The sequence below is a fragment of the Malus domestica genome, chromosome 16, assembly GCF_042453785.1.
Source record: "Malus domestica chromosome 16, GDT2T_hap1".
Classification (NCBI taxonomy): domain Eukaryota; kingdom Viridiplantae; phylum Streptophyta; class Magnoliopsida; order Rosales; family Rosaceae; genus Malus; species Malus domestica.
Window position 1 is genome coordinate 26,409,819 of NC_091676.1, and position 24,473 is coordinate 26,434,291.

At 43.2% G+C, this 24,473-nt stretch overlaps 2 protein-coding genes across 15 annotated transcripts in view; both read left to right on the top strand.

The window, feature by feature from the left end:
• The window catches only part of LOC103452673 (protein TRANSPARENT TESTA 9), a 49,549-nt gene extending 25,869 nt beyond the window's left edge, over window positions 1-23,680 (top strand). For 6 of the 14 annotated variants that reach the window (XM_070815408.1, XM_070815406.1, XM_070815410.1 and 3 more), the window contains 7 exons: window positions 5,834-5,939; window positions 6,018-6,089; window positions 21,757-21,815; window positions 22,114-22,273; window positions 22,411-22,577; window positions 22,756-22,794; window positions 22,892-23,680. In XM_070815408.1, the coding sequence (XP_070671509.1) occupies window positions 5,834-5,939; window positions 6,018-6,089; window positions 21,757-21,815; window positions 22,114-22,273; window positions 22,411-22,577; window positions 22,756-22,794; window positions 22,892-23,203 (915 nt within the window). In that variant the 3' untranslated portion in view covers window positions 23,204-23,680. Of the gene's footprint in view, window positions 1-5,833; window positions 5,940-6,017; window positions 6,134-21,694; window positions 21,816-22,113; window positions 22,274-22,410; window positions 22,578-22,755; window positions 22,795-22,891 lie in introns of those variants that run through there. The other 8 variants (XM_070815407.1, XM_070815415.1, XR_011577105.1 and 5 more) reach the window with 7 other exon arrangements.
• LOC139192749 (uncharacterized) lies at window positions 10,316-14,823 on the top strand. Its single transcript, XM_070815416.1, has 7 exons — window positions 10,316-10,526; window positions 10,610-10,707; window positions 10,883-11,112; window positions 11,977-12,045; window positions 13,147-13,302; window positions 13,399-13,898; window positions 13,979-14,823. Coding segments are annotated over exons 5-7 (1,155 nt in total). The 5' UTR covers window positions 10,316-10,526; window positions 10,610-10,707; window positions 10,883-11,112; window positions 11,977-12,045; window positions 13,147-13,301; the 3' UTR covers window positions 14,633-14,823.
• Window positions 23,681-24,473: the final 793 nt, after the last annotated feature.

Genomic DNA, 24,473 nt, shown 5'->3' on the forward strand with positions numbered 1-24,473 from the left:
ACCAAGGAATAACATCTTGAATATGTCATGTTAACTCATCCATTACCAATGCAAAAAGGTAAGGACTTGAGGATTGTTGATGCACAAAATTAGTGAGGACTTTGGTACAACAGAAAGTATTAAGTTTGTGACCTTCGCTAGATTGCTCCGATCATTAGTGTGGATAAGTATGTAAAAGGATAGAGACAGGAGAGCAAACACAAGATGTACGTGGTTCACCCAGATTGGCTACGTCCACGGAGTAGAGGAGTTCTCATTAATTCTGAAGGGTTTACACAAGTACATAGGTTCAAGCTCTCCTTTAGTGGGTACAAGTGAATGATTGAGTACAAATGGCATTAGGAAATATTTTGGAAGAATGATCTCCTTTTATAGAAGAGAGTTTCTAGCCTTGTTCTGACATTGACACGTGTCGTGTTATGATTAGCTTCCGATGTTGACACGTGTCGCACTATGATTGGCTTCTGATGTCGACACGTGTCGCTATGTGATTGGCCTCCTAGTTGGAGGGGAAGTTCCTTGGTTGGGGACTTGCAAGATCCAAGCCGCTGAGTAATAACGAAACTTCTAAGTACCGAAGTGTGGTATCGTCTTCACTTACCTTATCTGTCTCATAGGTAGATGTGGCATCTTCTCTGGAAGTACTCTTCCTCCGTCCAGGGGTGGTATCTTTAATTGGTGGAGATGCACAAGGTAATGTATCAATTTCACTTGAAGCTTACTTGTAGTTTCAGGCTTGGTCAAGCGCGATACAAACCATGTAGTAGGAGTCCCCCAAGTCGCCGAGCTAAGGGATCTGTTGAAAGAGGTGACAGACAAGGTAAGCAATCAGAGCTCCAAGCAATCAGTCTCAGATCAGAAGTTCGATTTCGAGTTCCGGCTGATTGTTCTCATTCTCCTTATCTTGCAGGCAGCATGAAGGATAAAGAGAAGAAAAGGAGAAGAGATGATATGATATATTTTTGCTTTTGAAGAAGTAACTTTCCACAAGCTTATTCTTGAACTGGGCTGGAGGGTTTTCTGGTTACATCCAGAGTATAAGGCCGATTGAAGAATTTGAGGGTCAAAACAAGTCCATCAAATCTAGAGTACGTTCGACCCTGCTGATATGGGATACTTTTGCTGTTGACAAAGTAGTGGAAGTATCGGCACGTGTTCTGTTACGCTTGTCTCCACATGCTTCCTTGTATTCTTCTCACTTGCCTTATCTGTTCCTCAAGCAGATGTGGTATCTTCTCTGGAAGCATAAGATGTTGAAGATGAGTACTCGAGAGCAACGCTAGGTAAGTAATCAGGTAAGGGGTTCCAGGCAGTCAGTTCCTGACAGGAAGCTTGATTCCAAGTGCTGACTGATTGCTCTCTTTCTCCTTGTCTTGCAGGTAAGAACATGGTCAAAGGAAAAGACATGGAAAAAGCATGATATGGGATACTCTTGCTTTTAACCCTGATGATATGAGATATTCTTGCTCTGGTGTAGCTTGTTTGCAGAGGTATTATCGGGGGGAAAGAAAGTTGAGTATTTCGAGAGGCTTCGTTGAGAGTGCCCTCTCAGATATGAGGAAGGGTTAAGCATTTTTGCAGGTTTGCCTATCCGTTGAGGATGGAGGTCGACATATATAGGAGTCTCCCTAACAAGTAGTAATGCTATTCATTTACCCTTCTTGGTCATAGCACTGTAGTGGGAGCTGCCAGCTTCATGTGTTTTAACCCTATCAGAGCCCTTTGAAAAAGTGGTCTGTGGTATCTGGAAAGCTGATGTTGCGTGTGAAGATTACAGACAAGCTTTATCCAAGGAGATCTGGCTCTCGAAGTTGAGAAAGCAATGCCTCTTCGGTTTTCGAACAAGCGATCCTGTCATGGATCTGGCTCTCGAGATTCGGAGAACGGTGCCTCTTCGATTTTTGATAAAGCAATCATGCTGGGAGTTTGGCTCTTGAAATTCGGAGAGATGTGTCTCTTCGATTTTTGAGAAAATAATCCTGTTAGGAGTCTGGCTCTCAAGATTCGGAGGGCGGTGCCTCTTCGATTTTGGAGCAAGCAATCTTGTTCGGAGTGTTTTCTCGAATGTGAGTAAAGGTTGGGCATTTTTGCTAGTCTACCTTGTCACGGAGCACAGAGGTTGACACACAGGGACTTTCCAATTATCCAACAGTGGTGCTGTTCCTTTACCCTTGTGGGTAATAATATGGTAGTTAAACCTTCAAAATTTATGTGTCTAAACTTTGTTAGTGCTGTTTCTTTGCTATTCTTTTACCCTTCTTGGTCATAGCGATGTAGTGGAAGCTACAAGCTTCACGTGTCTAAACTTTGTCAGAGATCTTTGGCAAAGTTATCTGTGGTACCCATGAGCTGATGTTGCGTGTGGAAAGTGGATGATTGAATAGTAAGATTCACGTGCTTTCTACTTCACCAGAAATCTTCGACAAATTGCCTGTAATTTCCACAAAGCTGAGTGTGCATGTGACAGGTGTTGACAAGGCTGAGAAAGCAAGTGGCTCTTCGATTTCTGAGATCGGCCCTTGTGGTCTCTTAGTAGCCCAGCTTTTGAGAAAGCAAGCGCCTCTTCGATTTTTGAGATCGGCCCTCGTGGTCTTTGAGCAACCCAGCTTTTGAGAAAGCAAACGCCTCTTCGATCTCTGAGATCGGCCCTCGTGGTCTCTGAGCAGCCCAGCTTTTGAGAAAGCAAACGCCTCTTCGATTTCTAAGCAGGCGCCTCTTTGATTTCTGAAGCTCCGTCGAGTGCAGATTTTTATAGAGGCTGGCATTAAGTTCCAAAGCGCACTTGAATTTCCACCAGTAGAAGCTCCCTTCTTGCACTTCTAAGATCTTGATTTGTCCGACCTCTTCTCTCTTCAACACCTTTGAAAATATCTAGCCCTTCCGACCGTCGTTTTGACTTGAACTTTGATGAAGAGGCAGCCGCGCCTTCTCCAAACAACATATGGCGCCTATCCTTCTTATCCCCTACTGGTCCTCTTACCGTTAGGGATTCCGTGATGAAGAATGATATGACCGCTGCGGTGGTGGCCAGGAACATTCTCATTCCCAAAGATAACAGACTTCTTTCCAAACGGTCTGATGAGTTGGCTGTTAAGGATTCTCTGGCTCTCAGTGTTTAGTGTGCAGGTTCTGTATCGAATATGGCCCAACACTTATTTGCTCGAACCCGCCAAGTTGAATCATTGGCGACTGAAGTGATAAGTCTCAAGCAGGAGATTAGAGGGCTCAAGCATGAAAATAAACAGTTGCACAGGCTCACACATGACTATGCTACAAACATGAAGAGGAAGCTTGACCAGATGAAGGAATTTGATAGTCAGATTTTACTTTATCATCAGAGGTTTGTGGGTTTGTTCCAAAGGCATTTATTGCCTTCGTCTTCTGGGGCTGTACCGCGTAATGAAGCTCCAAATGATCAGCTTCCAATGCCTCTTCCTGCTAGGGTTCTGTCCAGTACTGAGGCTTCGAGTGATCACCCTTCGGTGCCTTCTCTTTCTAGGGCTCTACCGACTGCTGAGACTTCTCCTAAGAAACCTTTGTGAATGCCCCCTCTTGTTTGTTTATCTTGACTCATGTATATGTAAATATTTGTAACTTATCGGAGATATCAATAAATTAGTTTTGCTTCATTTCAACGTATTTTGTTGAAGTAGTGTTCCCTTAATTTCTCGAGTGAAGAAAACTTCTCGGTTGGAGACTTGAAAAATCCAAGTCTCTGAGTGGCCGCTATATGAATCTTAGAACGTCATTTTGCTCGGTCCTGTGTCATGTCCTCCGTTAGATCCAAGTACTCTAAGTCTTTTCTTAGAGTTTCTGCCAAAGTTTTCCTAGGTCTTCCTCTACCCCTTCGACCCTGAACCTCTATCCCGTAGTTCCATCTTTTAACCGGAGCGTCAGTAGGCCTTCTTTGCACATGTCCAAACCACCGTAACCAATTTTCTCTCAGCTTTCCTACAATTTCGGCTACTCCTACTTTACCTCAGATATCCTCATTCCTAATCTTATCATTTCTCGTGTGCCCACACATCCAACGAAGCATCCTCATCTCTGCTACACCCATTTTGTGTACGTGTTGATGCTTCACCGCCCAACATTCTGTGCCATACAGCATCGCCGGCCTTATTGTCGTCCTATAAAAATTTTCCTTGAGCTTCAGTGGCATACGGCGGTCACACAACACGCTGGATGCACTCTTCCACTTCATCCATCCAGCTTGTATTCTATGGTTGAGATCTCCATCTAATTCTCCGTTCTCTTGCAAGATAGATCCTAGGTAGCGAAAGCAGTCGCTCTTTGGTATTTCCTTATCTCCGATCCTCACCCCATTTTGGCCTCCATTTGCACTGAACTTGCACTCCATATATTCTGTCTTTGATCGGCTTAGGCGAAGACCTTTAGATTCCAACACTTCTCTCCAAAGGTTAAGCTTCACATTTACCCCTTCCTGAGTTTCATCTATCAACACTATATCGTCTGCGAAAAGCATACACCAAGGAATATCATCTTGAATATGTTCTGTTAACTCATCTATTACCAACGCAAAAAAGTAAGGACTTAAGGATGAGCCTTGATGTAATCCTACAGTTATGGGGAAGCTTTCGGTTTGTCCTTTATGAGTTCTTACGGCTGTCTTTGCTCCTTCATACATATCCTTTATAGCTTGGATATATGCTACTCGTACTCCTTTCTTCTCCAAAATCCTCCAGAGAATGTCTCTTGGGACCCTATCATGTGCTTTTTCCAAATCTATAAAGACCATGTGTAAATTCTTTTTCCCCTCTCTATATCTTTCCATCAATCTTCGTAAGAGATAGATTGCCTTCATGGTTGAGCGCCCTGGCATGAACTCGAATTGGTTGTCCGAAACCCGTGTCTTGCCTCAATCTATGCTCAATGACTCTTTCCCAGAGCTTCATTGTATGACTCATTAGCTTAATACCCCTATAGTTCATGCAATTTTGTACGTCGCCCTTATTCTTGTAGATAGGCACCAAAGTGCTTTTTCGCCACTCATTTGGCATCTTCTTCGTTTTCAAAATCCTATTGAAAAGGTGGCAACAACAAACTTTCTCTGTATCAATAATGAGTACAACAAATAATCTTACCAAGCCTCTAGGATTAAGACTTGATGAAAAACTTAAAAGAACAACAAATACACTCTTATCTCCTTTCTTTTTTCTCACACATAGTTTTGTGCAATAGCCCCTTTATATAGACATAATAAAGGTATTTGTGAATAAGGTTACTAATCCTAATTGGAATCTAGTTATGAATTCTTTTCCTATTGAGAAACCAACTCCAATTGAGAAAACCACTTTAATTGGGAAAATAGCTTAATCCTCTAAGATTGTAACTCCTAATCGACTTGGGACAACTCATCGTGGGCGGGAAAAGCCCAACAAGCTTATCTTGGTAGGACTTAATTGCTCTAATGGAATTGGGATGCTTTGGTCTCTTCTTTGTGTTTTTGTACTATCTCTCAGGCCTTGTAGATTTAGGAGGCGCCAATAAAGGGTCGACATTTGTTTCTTGAAATTTTCAAATTTATTGATATAATTTTTCGTCGTTTTAGATTACGTAGAAGAATGTTTCTCCCACTATGGAAATTTGACCTGGAATAGGATGTCAATCATAGACAAATTGTTTTCACATCTCTCGTTCCATCCATGGAGGATAGATGTAGACTTCCACATAAATAGAACACCAATGCATAGACCCAAGTCCTGAGAAGAAAAAAATCTCCTATTCTTGTTCAATCCAAGTAGAATCCATATAAAATTTCTTGGATATAATAAACATGACAATGTTTACTTGTACTGTTTTTCTTATACAGGATTCATATAAGAACTGTGCCAGTGCTCTTCTCAAGGAGACTAGAGGAGTCTGGCCAGATCTTCTCGTAACAGTCCTCTGTGATGAATGGAAACGCTGCAAGAGAGGTAATTCATGTCATGTTTTGTAATGACTAATGAATTGGTTGTTTGAATGTTAACTGATGTTTTTTTGGAAATCTGTAGCAATAGAGGCCTCATCCCTTCGGAAAGAGCCCAAGTGTATTCTGTTGTCATCTCAGAGGTTCTCGTCTGAAGGTAGAACTGAAGACCTGTTGTGGATTTTTGAATTGAAGGACTTTGAAACTGTTGATGCACAAAATCAGCGAGGACTTTGGTACAACAGAAAGTGTCAGGTTTTGTGACATTCGCTTGGTTGCTTCGGTCACTAGTGAGGATAAGTACGTAAATGAATAGAGACAGAGAAGCAAACACAGGATGTACGTGGTTCACCCAGATTGGCTACGTCCACGGAGTAGAGGAGTTCTCATTAATTGTGAAGGGTTTACACAAATACATAGGTTCAAGCTCTAGTTTAGTGAGTTCTAGTGAATAGTTTAGTACAAAAATGACATTAGAGATTATTGTGGGAGAATGATTCCTATTTATAGAGGAGAGTTTCTAGTTTTGTTCTAACATCGACACGTGTCGTGTTGTGATTGGCTTCTGATGTTGACACGTGTCGAGCTGTGATTGGCTTCTGATGACGACACGTGTCGCTTTGTGATTGGCCTCTTGGTTGAAGGGAAGCTCTTCTAGGTCCTTGACGGTATAACGTTGACCGGTGCTCAGTAGTTTCGGGATTGGTCAAGTATGGTACAAACAGTGCTCCCCTAAGTTCCCGAGTGAGGGAAGCTCCTCGGTTGGGGACTTGCAAGATCCAAGCCATTGAGTAATCACGAAACTTCTAAGTACTGAAGTGTGGTATCATTTTCACGTGCCTTATCTGTCTCATATGTAGATGTGGCATCTTCTCTGGAAGTACTTTTCCTCCATCCATGGGTGGTATCTTTAACCGATGAAAATGCACAAGGTAATGTATCAATTTCACTTGAAGCTTGTAGTTTCGGGCTTGGTCAAGTGCGATACAAACCCTATAGTAGGAGTCCCCCAAGTCGCCGAGCTAGGAGATCTGCCGAAAGAGGTGACAGACAAGGTAAGCAGTCAAACTTCCAAGCAAGCAACCCAGGATCGGAGGTTCGATTTCGGCTTCCGGTTGATTGTTCTCCTTCTCCTTGTCTCTCATTCAGCTGCCAGGATAAGGAGAAGCAAATGGAGAAGAGATGATATGAGATACTTTTGCTTTTGAAGAAGTAACTTTCCACAGGCTTATTCTTGAACTGTGCTGGAGGGTTTTCTGGTTCCCTTCAGAGTATAAGGCCGACTCAAGAATTTGAGGGTCAAAACAAGTCCATCAAATCTATACTACGTTCGACCTTGATGATATGGGATACTTTTGCTGTTGACGGAATAATGAATGTGGTATGGAAAGGTGTCGTGCTGTAGTGATCTGTTTCAGCTCACCGTTGAACCTTCTGCTTCAATCTTTTGCATGGCAGAAGTGGTGTGTACCCTTTGCATTTAAATGGTCCTTCAGAACATTCCTTCCTAGTGACTCATCCACGCTTGGCAGCTTCAGTATAAAGAGCCAATATCTGATCAACTGTCATGAGGTATTTGTTGGTGGAATTTGTGACCTTGACAGCAGTTGAGGATGAGTACTCGAGAGCAATGTTGAGTAAGCAACCAGGCAAAGGTCTCAGGCAGTCAGTTCCAGATTGGAGGTTTGATTTCAGGTTCCGACTGACTGCTCTCTTTCTCCTTGTCCTGCAGGTGTGGACAAGGACAAAGACAAAGACAGGAAGAAAGCATGATATGGGATACTCTTGATTTCGACCCTGATGATATGAGATACTCTTGTTCTTGGTGTGGCTTATTTGCTGAGGTATTATCGGGGGGAAATAAAGCTGAGTATTTCGAGAGGTTATGTTGATGGTGCCTTCTCGAATGTGAGAAAGGGTTGAGCATTTTTGCAGGTTTTTCTGTCCGTTGAGGAGGGAGGTCGATGTATATAGGAATTTCCCAATAACAAGTAGTAGTGTTATTCCTTTACCCTTGTGGGTAATAGCAATGTAGTGGGAGCTGCCAGCTTCACGTGTTTTAACTTTGTCACATCACTTTGAAAAAGTGGTATGTGGTATCTGGAAAGCTGATGTTACGTGTGAAGATTACAGACAAGCTTTATCTAAGGAAATCTGGCTCTCGAAGTTCTGAGAGTTGTGCCTCTTCGGTTTTCGAACAAGCAATCCCGTCGAGGATCTAACTCTCGAGATTCGGAAAGCGGTGCTACTTCGGTTTTTGAGAAAGTAATTATGTTGGGAGTCTTTTCTCGAATGTGAGTAAAGGTTGGACGTTCTTGCCAACCTGTCTTGCCGCAAAACACGGAGGTCGACACACATAGGGACTTTCCAGTTGTCAAGCAGTGGTGCTGTTCCTTTACCCTTGTGGGTAATAGTAGGGTAGCTGGAACTTCGAAATTCTCGTGCCTAAACTTTGTCAGAGATCTTTGACAAAGTTATATGTGGTACCCGAGGAGTTGATGGTGCATGTGGAGAGCGGTGATTGAACAGTAAGATTCACGTGCTTTCTACTTCACCAGAAATCTTCGACAGATTGCCCGTAATTTTCGCAAAGCTGAGTGTGCATGTGACAGGTGCTGACGAGGCTGAAAAAGCAGGTGCTTCTTCGATTTCTGAGATCGGCCCTCGTGGTCTCTGAGCAGCCCAGCTTTTGAGAAAGCAAATGCCTCTTCGATTTCTGAAGCTCCGTCGAGTGCAGATTTTTATAGAGGCTGGCATTAAGTTCCACAGCACACTTGAATCTCTACCAGTAGAAGCTCCATTCTTGCACTTCTAAGATCTTGATTTGTCTGACTTCTTCCCTCTTCAACACATTTGAAAATGTCTGGACCCTCCGACTGTCGTTTTGACTTGAACCTTGGAGAAGAGACAGCCACGCCTTCTTCAGACAACATATGGCGCCCATCCTTCATATCCCCTACTGGTCCTCTTACCGTTAGGGATTCTGTGATGAAGAATGATATGACCGCTGCAGTGGTGGCCAGGAACCTTCTCACTCCCAAAGATAACAGACTACTTTCCAAACGGTCTGATGAGTTGGCTGTTAAGGACTCTCTGGCTCTTAGTGTTCAGTGTACAGGTTCTGTGTCTAATATGGCCCAACGCCTATTTGCTAGAACCCGCCAAGTTGAATCATTGGCTGCTGAAGTGATGAGTCTCAAACAGGAGATTAGAGGGCTCAAGCATGAGAATAAACAGTTGCACCGGCTCGCCCATGACTATGCTACAAACATGAAGAGGAAGCTTGACCAGATGAAGGAATCTGATGGTAAGGTTTTACTTGATCATCAGCGGTTTGTGGGTTTGTTCCAAAGGCATTTATTGCCTTCGTCTTCTGGGGCTGTACCTGGTAATGAAGCTTCAAATGATGAACCTCCAATGCCTCCTCCTTCTGGGGTTTTGTCAAGTACTGAGGCTCCGGATAACCACCCTCCGGTGCTTTCTCTTTCTGGGGCTCTACCGACTGCTGAGACTTCCCCTAAGCAACCTTTGTGAAGGCTCCCTTTTGTTTGTTTATTTTGACTCATGTATATGTACATATTTGTGGCTTTATCGAAAATATTAATAAATAAGCTTTGCTCCATTTCAACATATTGTGTTAAATACACCAAAGCCTTCTTCAGGAAGTTCTCTGAATTTTTTCTTTTGTCGAAACTTGTATTGTTGAAGCTTTGTGAGTGAAGCATGTAGTTTGAGGTAGTGTTCCCTTAATTTCCTGAGTGAGGAAAACTTCTCGGTTGGAGACTTGAAAAATCCAAGTCACTGAGTGGTTGTGAGACTTCCGAGTATCAAGGTGCAGTAGCATATGGTGGGAGTCCCCCAAGTCTTCAGGCGATGAGAGTTGCCGAATGAGGTGTCTTGCTTGCTACTAATATGTCAAAGTAACGAAACCTTGTTTTGATGTCACACCTTCATATATGCCTTATCCAAAAATATTTCAAGCTAGGTTTAGCTTTGGGAGGGCCCAAAATTTTTGTGTAGCCCAAAACTGCTCATTTGTTTGCAAGCCCACGAAAAGAACGGATCCAGTGCCTTTGTTCATTTGTTATTTGTGTGGCAAGCCCAAAGAGGAGAACAGGTTTGTGCCCACTCCCCTTTATTTAGTTTTTGTGAAGCCCAATGTATTCTTGCTGCATATTGGGAGGTAGATAAATAATAACAATGAGACTCAAAGTCTCATCCCTTTGCCTGTGTCTTCTTCCCCATTTCCCCAGACTTTGTTCAATATGGCACTGTGCACTTATTCCTTTTGTCCGTCACTTTTGGTGACTTTTAGCTATTCTTTTGACTTGCCTTTTCCTTTCTTTGCTGGAAAGGTCTTCATGTCCTCGTAAAAATCTGAATGAGTCCAAAGGCATGATGAAGGAAAGTGGGTGTTGGAGCCAATGAAGGGAAGGAAGGAGTTAACGTAGAGGGTGCGGTAGCTTTGCAATATCACACCATGTTCTATAGCTCAACTCGCAAGGTTGTCTTCATAAAAATTGTTCCTTAGCTTGTGAACTACAACATATCCAAATTTGAGAGCCATCGGAGTAGTACAACTCCAGATATTCAGGTATGTTGAGTAAGTGTTCATCATTTTGCTGTTAACCCGTCAGACTTATTGTGAGCTTCGAAACTTCATTTTTTCTTGTTCAGATCAACATACTTTCTTCATCAAAATTGTTCCTTAGCTGGTGAACTACAACATATCCAATTTTGAGATTCATCGGAGTAATACAACTCCAGATATTCAGGTATGATGAGTAACTGTGCATCATTTTTCTGTTAATCCGTTAGACTTATTGTGAGCTTCGAAACTTCATTTTGTCGTGTTCAGATCAACATACTTTCTTCAACAAAGTTGTTCCTCATCATCTCTTCCATAACATATCAAAAATTCAGAACAAACTAACGGTTGGATATGTCCAGATCTTCGAAACACCGCAGCAGCGTTGAAGCTTGCAGAAATCTGACCGTCGTTTTGTTGGAGCTTCATCACTCTAACTTCCGTCGCTCAAATGGAAACATTTCCTTCGTGAAAGTTGTTCATCTGCTCAAGAACTATAAGATGTCCAAAATTCAGCTCTACTGAAGAAGAGCAGGAGTTGCAGAAATTTGATAGATGGAAAGAGGCGGAAGAGGGAGAGGGAGAAAAAAAGGTTGCTTGGGTTGGATTGTATATAATTGTATGTCTGTTTATGATAGGGATATTGTGGATGTAAAACAAAAAAGTTTGTGTGCACTCATGTGTTGTTGTACAAGTTCAAGAGAATCTTGGTTGTGTGAACAAAATTTGTTTATTTGCCACAAGGTTTTGTGTTTGGAAAATAGTTTAATATGTAAGGTTTATTGACTATAGATTTGTGCTTGGGTAGATAGCTTGACTAGTGAAGCTTTGGTGTTGAAGCTTTATAGGTGAAGCTTTTGTGTTGAAGCTTTATAGGTGAAGCTTTGGGGTTGAAGCTTTATAGGTGAAGCTTTAGTGTTGAAGCTTTATAGGTGAAGCTTTAGTGTTGAAGCTTTATAGGAGAAGCTTTTGTTGGCACCATAAATTGATTGTGCTTCGCACTATCTTGATGAACATAGTGCGAAGCTTTTGAGATTGATATTTGTCCTCCATTGATGAAGCTTTTGTTGGCACCATGAATTGATTGTGCTTCGCACTATCTTGATGAACATAGTGCGAAGCTTTTGAGATTGGGAGTTGAATCCCATTGATGAAGCTGCTGTGTTCTCCCTTCCCTTTTTTTTTTTTTTTTTTTTTTTGTTCGGATTTTTTTTTTTTTTTGGAGGAATTTTTTTTTTTTTTTTTTTGGAGGAATTTTTTTTTTTTTTTTTTTTTGGAGGGGGGAACTGAAACATTTGAAATTTGAAACTCCTTAATGTTAGAAGTTTGAAGATTCTCCATGTGGGGCTTTCTCATGGTTTGAATTTGAATTTTGAATGTTAATAGCCATGTTGAACTATATATAAGAAGGATAAGTTTCCATTCTTCACCTTACCTTCATTTGCTCATCTTGTAGTGATTGTTGAAGACAAAGTGCTTTTTACTTGAGAGGGATTCTAGCATTGCTTTGCTGCACCATCTTCAGGTTGGTAGTCTTCTTCACTACATTGGATGTTTTCCTTTTTGTTGAATTGTTGGAATGTTCATGTATTTTGTGACGAACATAATGAACTGGTTGAGCTGTTCTTCATGCCCTGTGAGCTTCCTTATGTTTTGATCCTTCATGTAGTAATAGAGTTTGTTTCTGTTTGTTGTAGATGTCGGAGTCTGGAAGTCTTAGTGATGAGGGCTCCCCTAGCTCGGGCTCTAGGTTTGAGCCTGCAATGTCGGGGTCTTCATGGCCTTTGTTAGAGTCTTGTACAAAAGAAACGTTGGATGATCCTCACAATTGTCAAACCTTAGCCAATATTGGTTATTCCTCCATGTTAGTGGGTGAGGGGGTTGTTTGTGACGCCATACCCATATGTCGTTCTGATCATCACAATTGTCAAACCTTAGCCGAGATTGGTTCTTCCTCCATACGAGTGGGTGAGGGGGTTGTTTGTGATGCCATACCCATATTTCGCTCTGAGTTCACAGCGGACCATTTAGAAAATAACTTGTTAAATAGCGAAAAGCAGCTTGAGGCCCTAAGGCAATCATGTAGTATCCCCCGTAGTGTAGGAATACGTTTGGTGCGTTGTGAAGAATTGCCTTCTGAGCCGCCCAAGGGTCATGTTATGTTCTATACCCAGACATTAGTGACCTTGGGGGTAAATTTACCTTTGCATCCGTGGTTGCAACGAATGCTGGCTTGTATTGGTTATGCACCTGGGCAACTCAACCCTGGTTTCTAGGATACCTTGATCGGGTTTTATATTATTTGGATGGAGTGTGGATTAGGTGAGCCTTCCTTCCATCAGTGGCGCTACTGTTATAAGATGCGCCCGGTGAAAGCATGTACTGGTTATGCTGAATGTGCATGTCGGAGCGAGAGAGAGCGTGTTGTCTTTAATAAGAGAAAGTCGTACTGCACATGGAAGAAACGTTGGTGCTTTCTTTATAATGATTGGGAGCATGCTAAGGGTGTCACGCCTGAGCGACGTGTTCCTACTCACTTCCAGACTGTAGGTTGTAATGTATCCATTTTCTCATTATTTGCTATTGTTGTGATTTTCTCTTGCTTCTAAGATTTTTCTTCATGCAGTGACACGAGGCACCATCAAACTCTCCGGACAGGAGCTAGCTGATGTAGAGAAAGTGCTAAGGGTGCCTAAAGAAGATAGATACTTGGGTAAGCTACGTCCCTTGTTTTGAAAGTACGGTTTCCAGCCCTTAGTTTCCGAGTGCCAGAGACAAGCGAGTAAGTTGTATCCTCACTTGATCCTTGTTCTTCCCTTGTTTTTGTTTTATATAGATATATAATGTGGTATTCCTGACTTTGATTTTCCTTGTTCAGTGGAGAAGGTGGGCAAAAAAGTGGAGACTAGCACCAAGAAAATGAGAGTGCCCATGTTAGTTCCTTCAGAAGACATCCTGTTTCACAAGGAAGCTCGCAAGCACCGAGTGAGACCAATCAGTAAAACTAAGTCTCGAGAAGAAGTCCTCAAGGTTGCTGCCTCGAAGAAAGCTGAAGCTGAGGCCATTGGATGTGCTGCTGCCATAGTTGCCGGGGAAGATAGGCGATTGCTGCCTCCTTTTCTTACTATTAATCCCATCTTTCCTCCAATTAGGGAACACATTGGGCAGGAAGGTGATCCTAGTTCTAGCAGCAAGGGTAAAGATAAGGAAGAGGTTGGCAGTGTCCCTTGGAAGGATTTGAAGGTTGCCATGCGGCCAAAGGACTTTGGGTATATCAACAATTGCCTGGCAGGGCGTCGATTCACTTTCGATGAGCTCGGAGAGCCTTTAGCTAAAGATGAATCAGATTGTGACCGAATGTTGAAGCTATCTTCATATGTGAGTGTTACTTTGTCATTTCCTTGTTTTCTCCTCTTTATTAGCATTATTTTGGTAGCGATGATCGTCTTGTCATGCAGGTCATGACTGAGTATCACGACAGACTGCGAGAGGCTGAGCGGTGCAAGGTGAAACTGAAAGAGAATAAGCAGCTTGTGAATGATGCCAGGAAGACGAGCAAAGCTTTGGCTGATGCCATTGAAGTCAGGGATCAACATTTTGAGAGTTTGAAGAGGCGGAATGGTGAGAACTTGAGACTCAAAGCACAGTTGGAGGCAACTAAGAAACAGTTGGAGACAACTATGCTCGAGGTTTCCAAGGCTAAAGGGGAGTTGGATAGTGCCTTGGTTGAGGTTTCTGAGCTAAAGAGTAGTATCCCGACTGAGAAGGAAACTGCTGTGAAGAAGTTCTTGGGTTCCCCGGCCTTTCTCCATGTCCTTAGACCTCGCTGTACCCGGGAAGTTCACTTTGAAAAAAGGAAATGGATGGCTGTCCTTGATCGTTATGATGATGGAAGCGTTCTTCGAAAATACCGTGAAGAAATAGATGAGCATCATCGAAAAGGTGAAACCTTCAACCTTGCCGTTTATTCTAGCAGTGCAGATGAGTCTGGTGATGAGGCTAGTGCTGATGAGCAGAGTCATCAGGGTGATGATGAGTTTGGAAATGCAGAAAATGGCGGTAGGACTCATAGTGATATGATCAGGGGTTCAACCTCAGATGAGGATGACTAGAAGTGCTTTCACTTTCTGCATGTACTCTACCTGCACTAGTTTGTTGTTTGTATGACATGTGCCATGTTATAAGCCTGAGAGTTTTTTTTTTTTTTTTTGTATGTTTATGAGTGTTTGCATTATTAAGCAAGTGTTTGTATTATCAAGCTTCAAGTGTTCGTATTATCAAGTTTCAAGTGTTTGCCCTATCATTGATGAATGTTTGGCTATGTTTGCATAGATCCTTTGTATAGTCTTGTTGACATATACTTAGATTTTATTTTGTATTGGGAACATGTGCGTTGAAGCTTCAACACTTGAGTGTTTCATTGCTCAGAATGTAAAAGAGTTTAGGGCCGAGTTGGCTAAATCACCTCTTTATTGAATTCATACCAAATGGTTTTTGTTACATAGGATGCCGAACGGCTGTAGCTTAACACTTGTACAATGTGAGTCTATTTGTAATAGTACTTCAAGTGGTCAGCATTCCATGGATGGCCAAGGGTCTTGCCGTCGGAGCTTCTGAGCTTGTAGGAGCCAGGGCGGCTGATGCCGACGATCTCGAACGGTCCGTCCCAGTTAGGACTGAGTGTTCCTTCACTCGGGACTCTACCACAGAGTAATCTTTTCTTCAGTACCCAGTCTCCCACTTTGAAAGAGCGAGGTTTGACCCTTGAGTCGTAGTAGTTGGAGATGCGCTGCTTGTAGGCGACATTCCTCAGGTGAGCCTGATTTCTGTGTTCCTCGACTAGATCCAGGTTGAGGGTGAGTTGCTTGTCATTCTCACTCTGTATGTAGTTCTGGATTCGGTATGTTGCTTGCTCAAGCTCAACTGGGACAACTGCTTCTGTACCAAAAGCAAGTGAGAACGGAGTTTCTCCTGTGGAAGTCCGATATGAAGTGCGGTATGACCAAAGAACTTGGGGTACGAATTCTGGCCAACAACCTTTAGCTTTGTCCAAGCTAGTTTTCAGAGTGCGCTTGATTATTTTGTTAACGGCCTCGACTTGTCCGTTAGACTGGGGATGGGCTGGAGAGGCAAAACATAAGTTGATGTTGAACTTAGAGCAGAACATCTTGAACTTCTTGTTGTCGAACTGCCGCCCATTGTCCGTGACTATCGCATTGGGAATGCCGAATCTGCAGAGGATGTTCTTCCATACGAAGTCTTCTATTTTTCCCTCAGTAATGGTTGCCAAGGGTTCTACTTCAGCCCACTTTGTGAAGTAGTCAACTGCAACGATTGCATAGCGGACCTTGCCTTTCCCTGCAGGCATTGGGCCAATCAAATCGAGTCCCCATTGGGCGAAGGGCCAAGGGCTGATCATAGGAATGAGCGGCTCGGGAGGGGAGTGAGGGATAGTTGCGTAGCGTTGACACTTATCACATGAGCGAGATATTCTGATGGCATCTTGGTGGAGTGTTGGCCAATAGTATCCTTGGCGAAAAGTCTTGTGTGCTAGGGATCGAGACCCAGCATGATCTCCGCAGACTCCTTCATGTATTTCCCGAAGGACAATTTCCGCCTCCGCAGGTGTAAGGCACCTTAAGTATGGCAGGGTAAAACCGCGCTTATAGAGTTGGTCATTAATGATCAGGTAGCGGGCAGACTTGTATCGAATCTGCTTAGCTTGGATTTTGTCAATTGGGAGGCTGCCATGAGCAAGGAATTTATAAATTGGGGTGATCCAACTATCTCCTTGCTGTAAATTGCACACTTCCATGACCATGGTGCTTGGTGCTGCCAACAATTCGACATGAATTTTTCTCCCAATCTTGTCTTCCACTGCCGAGGCGAGGCGGGCCAAAGCGTCTGCATGACTGTTTGCCGCTCGAGGAACTTGGGTGATCTGGTAGTGGAAGTGCTTGAGCAAAAGTCGCGTTTGCGCAAGATATGCTGCCATGGAGCTATCCTTAGCATCAAAGTTATTCGTGACTTGGTTGACCACTAATTGGGAGTCACTGAAGATATCAATTCGTTTAACCCCGAGGTGCTTGGCCAAACGTAAGCCTGCTAGAAGGGCTTCGTATTCGGCCTCATTGTTCGATGCCTTGAATTTGAAACGAAGAGCGTATTCCATCGCCACTTTGTCGGGGGTAGTAAGGACTAATCCTGCTCTGCAGCCCTGTTGGTTGGACGAGCCATCAACATACAGACTCCATGTTGGGGTTGTTGATTCTATCTTCTGAGCTTCCGATGGTAATGGAGCTATTGCTTCAGGTGTAGAAGCAATGTCAACAGGATATGTGAAGTCGGCTATGAAATCTGCTACAGCCTGACCTTTTTCGGCTGGTTTTGGTTGGTAGGAGATGTCAAACTCACCCAATGATATTGCCCATTTGATCATTCGCCCAGACGTGTCAGGACTCTGGAGTATCTGTCGAAGAGGGTGATTGGTAAGCACGATAATGGCGTGTGCTTGGAAATAGGGGCGAAGTTTTCGAGCAGACATGACCAATGCTAAAGCTAATTTCTCAATGTTGGAGTATCGTGTCTCCGCATCTTGTAGGGCCTTGCAAGCGTAGTAGACGGGCCTTTCGACCCCACTGTCCTTTCGAATAAGAACAGAACTAACTGCTGAAGCCGAAACCGATAGATAGATAATGAGAGTGTCACCAACTTCTAGTTTGGAGAGCAGAGGGGCTTTACTCATGTACTCCTTGAGGTTCCTGAATGCCTTGGCACATTCCTCCGTCCATGTAATGTACTTCTTATTGAGTGCTTTGAAGAAAGGAGCACATTTGTCTGTGGCCTTAGAGATGAATCTGGTTAAGGCTGCCACCTTGCCAGTAAGGCTTTGGATGTCTTTTGAAGTTACTGGCTCTTTCATGTCGAGGATTGCTTTGATCTTTTCGGGGTTAGCTTCAATGCCTCGTTGGCTAATCATGAAGCCTAAGAATTTGCCAGAGCCCACGCCGAAGGCACATTTGTTGGGGTTCAACCTCATTCGATACCTCTTTAGAATGGTGAAAGTTTCAGATAGGTTGATGATGTGTTGGTCAGCATGTTTGCTCTTGACTAACATATCATCAACGTAAACTTCCATGCTCTTCCCAATCTGTCCGGCGAACATTGAATTGACTAGTCTCTGATAAGTTGCTCCTGCATTCTTTAGGCCGAAAGGCATGACTTTGTAGCAATATAGTCCCCTGTCAGTAGTGAAGGCTGTGTGTTCTTGGTCTGAGGGGTTCATGAGGATTTGGTTGTATCCTGAATAAGCGTCCATAAAGCTCAAGAGCTCACACCCTGCCGTAGAGTCTATAAGTCTATCAATGAGAGGAAGGGGGAAACTATCCTTCGGGCATCCTTTGTTTAGGTCGGTGTAGTCGACACACATTCTCCACAAGACCTTTTGAAGCAGGAGACTTTCCTTGGTCGGATTTTTCTTAACAAGGACAACATTTGCTACCCATGTTGGGTAATTGACTTCACGGACGAAGCCTATGTCCTTGAGTTTTTCAACTTCTGCTTTCATCGCCTCGTATCGCTCAACATCATAAGATATTCGCTTCTGTTTTACTGGTTTGGTCTTGGGATCAATACTCAAGTGGTGACAAATGATATCGGGAGAGATGCCCGGCATATCTTTATATGACCAAGCGAAAACCTCAGCGTTCTCTTGCAAAAAGGAGATCAGTGACAACCGAAGGGGTGGTGACAAAGTAGTGCCAATCTTCACCATGCGGTCTGGATGGTCTTTGGAGATAGAGACCTTCTCTAACTCTTCAGCGGGTTGTGCTTGCTGGGTGAATGAGTCATCTCGAGGGTCGTCGGGTTGACTGTTGCCATCCTGAAGACCCGAGTTGGATTCATCTGGACTGGTCTTTACGACTTGGTTATGTATAGAGAGAGTCTCCTTGGGGACAGACAGGTGTTGTTGTTTGACTGAAGTGTTGTAACATGATCGAGCACTAAGTTGATCTCCCCTGATGTACCCATTGCCGAAAGGGGTTGGAAACTTCATCAACAACATATGTGTGGATACCATGGCCTTGAGATCATTGATGCCTGTGCGCCCAAAGATGACATTGTATGCCGTCGGGCAGTTGACCACTAGGAAGTTAGTGGTAATAGTAGCTGTGTAGGGGCCTGTACCAATGGTGAAGGGTAAGTGTATACTCCCTAAAGGTTGCACGATATCGCCAGAGAAGCTTATCAGAGGAGAAATCGAGCGATCGAGCAAGTGTTCCGCTACATTAAGTGCCTTGAAAGCTTCAGCAAATATGATATTGACTGAAGCACCTGTGTCTATCAGGATTCGTTTCACATCAAAATTTGCTATGTGAGCTTCCACGATCAGCGGGTCATTGTGAGGGTAGATGATACCTCTTTCTTCCTCAGGGTAGAAACATATTGGATCCCAGTTAGGCTTTTGATACTTGCCTCCTCTGATGTCTTCCACGTGAAACACTTGATGGCCAGGTCTCAAAGTTCGTTCACTGCTTTTCATGGCCCTATTGGAAGATTCAAACATGGGTGTGCCGCCGCTTATGGAATATATCACATTCACCTGGCGTTGGTTACGGTTATCCCTCGGAGGGTGAAGGAGGAACTGATCAATTTTTCCTTCACGTGCCAGAGCTTCAATATGGTCACGGAGGATAATGCACTTTTCACTATCATGGCCATTATACTCGTGGTAGCAGCAAAACATTCCCGTGTTCTTCGTGGACTTGTAATCTGGCTGTCTTGGCTTTGGCTTTGGTATCAGGTGAGCTATATTGGGGTAGATGGCAGCACATGTAGCATTCAAAGAGGTGTATGTCTCATACCTCGGGGTAGGGCCTGTCTTGACACGTGATTGGCCCACTGCGTTGACTGCCTGGGGGCGGGCATTATTGTGACGATATCCTGAGTTATCGCGATAGTGCCCCTTATTCTTTTTATTAAAATGAGATTGGTGAGGATGGAAGTCTTTCCTTTTACCCTGAGATTGATATGTCTGCTGACTTGGCGAAGCATTAAATGAGGCAGGGGGGTGTGCTGCTACCATTTGGAAGGTTGAGGTCTTTTCATTCGGTTGGATCTGGCCTCCACTCCCTACTTGCTGATAAGGGGTGACTGTAGGGGGTTTCCCTTGATATGTCCTTGCCTCGGCGGAGGCATGGTTGTAAGCTTGTGTCATCACCTCAGAGTAAGTCTTCCAAGTGTTGGCATTGATCATGTACTTGAAGAAACAGTCACGTAAGCCTGCCGTGAAAGCCTTGAGGGCGGTCTTGTCATCTGCCTCAGTGCAGCGAGAATACTCATGGCTGAAGCGGCCAGCGTACTTTCGTAATGACTCGTCCGGCTTCTGGCGAATAGTGTACAAGTCATCTGCGGAATGCAAGCGATCGGTCTGGAAGATGTGTTGAGAGACAAACAGCTTCCTCAACACTTCAAATGAGTCTACCGTCTCAGGTGGAAGACGACAATACCAGTTTAAAGCTCCGCCAGAGAGGGTGGAGGGGAAGAGAAGGCACCGTTCTTCGTCGGTGTGTCCCCGGTATACCATGGTGGACTCAAAGAGGTTAAGGTGTTCAATCGGGTCTTCCTTTCCAGTATAAAGCTGTAAGTCAAGCTTCTGCTTTGTCTTCGCTTGGAGGGGAGTGTTGAGGATCCTTCTTGTGAGAGGGCCAGGCCTGAGTTGGTTCCAGTCAGGTATCTCGGCTTGACGTTCAGCCTTCAGTTTGTTTACTTCCTCAAGGAGCTGCAGGACAAGGGGGTCCTGAGCGGAGTCGTGCACCACCGAAGTTTTCTTCTTTAAGTCCCCATCGCCTCTTGGAAGTAAGAAAGTTTGATCAAGATAGCGTGATCTTTCTTTGGACTCGCCACACTGACTTCTAGAGTGAGTACGTCGGAATGTTTCCGAGTCCCCAGTACCTTTATATTCTTCTGGGACTTGTTGCCCATTCCCTAGATTGGCGGCTGGCCTGGGTCGTGGAAGAGGACCGAGTCTTTCAGAAACCCTTGGGTCATTGATCTTCGAGCTTATGTGGATGGGATTCTCTCGACGTTGCTTTAGGAAGTCTCGACAATCGCGATAGACAGCTTTTGATCCTTCCACTCCCTCAGTGAGGAGGTGTTTTCCTCTACTTCTCCTGCTTCGGGTTGAAGCAGCTGGGTTGAGAGAAGTCTCATGTTGATTATCACATTGATGTGTAGCTCGATCCCTATCAGGGATGTCCGTGTCGGATATCGGCGACCCTCCGTGTTGGGGGGCATTCAGTTGATTGTTGACCTCAACAGGGGCGACGAGCTTATGTGTTTGAGCCTGCCTAGCCTCGTGAAGCATCTCGAAAAGTTTTTCATATTGTTCCTGGAGGACTTCATTCTTCATCGCTATCTTGTTGTTCTGAACTTCTAGCTCATCGACTTTAGCTTGAAGAGTAACTCTATTTCCTTCCTGCTTTCGTTGCTTCATACTCGGTCCAGCGGGGGTGTCATTCTGTGTGCTGTGGCTTCTTTCGCTCCCCATGTTGGAGAAAGATGCTTGGCCAAAAGAGAGTGTACGAGCGGTGGAAACCAGCTTGACAAAGCTGAAGAGAGTGAGAATAAGTGTCGTTTCCCACAGACGGCGCCAAATGTTGATGCACAAAATCAGCGAGGACTTTGGTACAACAGAAAGTGTCAGGTTTTGTGACATTCGCTTGGTTGCTTCGGTCACTAGTGAGGATAAGTACGTAAATGAATAGAGACAGAGAAGCAAACACAGGATGTACGTTGTTCACCCAGATTGGCTACGTCCACGGAGTAGAGGAGTTCTCATTAATTGTGAAGGGTTTACACAAATACATAGGTTCAAGCTCTGGTTTAGTGAGTTCTAGTGAATAGTTTAGTACAAAAATGACATTAGAGATTATTGTGGGAGAATGATCCCTATTTATAGAGGAGAGTTTCTAGTTTTGTTCTAACATCGACACGTGTCGTGTTGTGATTGGCTTCTGATGTTGACACGTGTTGAGCTGTGATTGGCTTCTGATGACGACACGTGTCGCTTTGTGATTGGCCTCCTGGTTGAAGGGAAGCTCTTCTAGGTCCTTGACGGTATAACGTTGACCGGTGCTCAGTAGTTTCGGGATTGGTCAAGTATGGTACAAACAGAAACCTTCAAGGTTGTTTTGAGTAAGCTTTCAGTTAACGCGTCTTTTTTTCTTTCTGATAGATGGTATCACAAGTGATTCATCGTTTGCTGCTGGTGAAAGGATGTGTGAGTTGGTTAAGGTTTGTGTTGGTAGTTGATACTCTATTAAAATTCTTAAATAAATTAAAGAAATAGAAAGAACAAATTATAGAGTTATATAACGAATACATGAGCGGTAGGTCTCGGGTTCGAGACTTGGGAGCGGCCTCTCCATAAATGGGGGTAAGGCTAGCCGACATTCACCTCTCCCAGACCCTGCGTAAAGCGGGAGCCTTGTGCACTGGGTACGACCTTTTTTTTATATAACGAATACATTAAACACATCATACATTCATATTTTGTGGTGGTACCTGAAACGTTGACCTTATCATACTTCAGGTGTTTGTACTCCTACATCAACTTCAAATTTTCTCACTTGGTAGAACTTTTCCTGAGAAACCTCCTATTAACCCTCCAGCTGATGTTTTTGAAAATTCCCGTGCACAAAGCGCTGGCCTAGATGCTGCAGGTCCAAAGCTTGGCACTGAGCTAAGGCTTGGTGAGTTCTCTATCCTGTATATATTTATACGTATATAAGTATGTATCTTTCTTACTTTTAGCACAACTTCATACAATTATTTTATTTCTAGAACTTGTAGTATTTCTTGATTAATTCTTTGTTGTTGCCATATGCAGTTGATGCTGTGCCTTGTAGAATTGCGTTTGAGAGGGGTAAAGAACGTCATTTTTCCTTTCTAGCAATCTTTTTGGGTACATCTGGGTGGGTTGTTTTAGCTGAAGAATTGCCCCTAAAGGAGCCTTATGGAGTCATTCGTATGGTTGCACCTTTGGCTGGTTCCAATGTAAGTTGCAGCTTTAGTGCTTTCCATGTCCTTTTTTCTACTTTGGTTTAAAAGATTTGTGAATCATTTATAGCATCAGTACTTCCTTTATATTCTATTCCTATTTTATCTAATAGTTTTTATTAAACATATGCCATATTCAATATGTATATTACTCCTAAGCCACTCCTCTTTACAGCTCATATTGGTAAGCAGTAGCAGATTTTTTCTGTTGAAGGTTTGTAATTATGATTTTGTTTACTTTTACATTTCGAACTTTTCGAGGATGCTGTAGTTTCACAGGTATCTAATGTCTTCTTTGTTATTTCCTTCAGCCAAAACATGATTATAAGCATTCAAGATGGTTACACTCGCGAATCCGTCTATCCACTTTACCGTTTGTGGAGCCTGCCAAATTGAAGACAAAAACCTTGGTTGATGGAAGATGGACCCTAGCATTCAGGGACGAAGAATCTTGCACCACTGCTTTGTCTATGGTTTTGGAGGAGATAAACCTACAAAGCAATGAGGTAGAGAGAAGATTAAAACCTTTACTTGACCTCAAAAGCTTAGTAGAATCTTCAAACTCTTCTCAAGGTCCTCCTCGAACTTCCTCTTTTCATTCAACACTTACTAATTCTTTTTAGGCCTCCAACTTGCTTTAGTTTCATAGTAATAGGTCGCTAACTCGCTCTAAGATCCTTTTTCAAACCTCCATCTTGAGTCAAATAGATAAGTAAATACACATCCGGTTGCATTGATTTCGCGTGTTGGTAGTAAGGGGGTCGAAGACCAAGGAGTGAGTTATTCGCGGGGTGGGAACATAATATTTTCTTAGTCACCCTTTGTATATTGTTGAAACAACCTTAGGTATATACCCTGAAATGTAGAGTAGTACCCTCATTTTTGTACCATTCTTTTTATATTAGCTTTCCTTGTCCTGATTTCGAATTTACGAGTTTTTTCCCCTCGTTCTTTAGCAGATCTGACCCTAGTTTTTTACTTCCATAATTAGCTGTCCCGGTAACAACATTGTACAAATGAAGTGATTCCAGAGCAATGCTTTGTGTATCTGTTTTCGTATGTGATTCAAGATCTTGTGTGCTTGTGTACACACTTGTTTACGTACAATTCTCTTAAACCGGTTCAAGTTGTAAAATTTGCAGATTTTAACGATAGAACTCGATTAGTAAAGGCGTCTCTCAGGTGATTGAAAATAATCCGACACTGAAAAGTTCACGTCTTCTTCCAATAATTTGTTTTGTGATCTATACGAGCATCTCTAATCACTATCAACCTCATTCACCAAATAGTTATCAATCACCTTAACACCGCTCAAGGCTTGAGAGTTGAGCCCAAAACCAGGAAACACAGAACACCAAAGCCTAAGACTTTTCCTTTTCTCTCTAATGATTTAACTTTATTTGTTATTTTTTGGATGAATGATATATGATAGTGTTGACCCTAAAAACTACTAAACCTACGTGGTGCGCAGACCGAATAGCTAATGAGCTAACTACGTTATTCGGTTGAATGCGAGGTGTGCAAACTCGAAGACCAAGCTCAGTCGGTAAGTGAATGAATAAGGTGGTGGTGTCAAACGCAATGGTTACTTCTATATCTTGTGATTGCGGCCAAGGAAAGAATCTGTCTCGGCCTATGGGTTCTAGAGCCTTAAGACAAGGTTGCTAGTTACCACAAAGTTCATAAATATTCAAAGGAGATAAGTATCTTGATCGTAAATGTTGTTTGGCTGTTGGAATGCTGACTCTGAAATATATTTGTAAATAGCCAATCATAAAATAGGTTCGGCTTTCATTATGCTGAACAACGTAACTTGGTAACACCACACTTCACTGAAAAAGCTAATGAAGTGACATCTTCCAACAAGGACTCAAAGAACCCTTGTTGATGGAG

Coding starts and splice junctions, on each gene's coding strand:
- LOC139192749 (XM_070815416.1), top strand. Junction 13,899..13,978: donor TGTTGAAGCTATCTTCATAT/GTGAGTGTTACT, acceptor CTTGTCATGCAG/GTCATGACTGAGTATCACGA.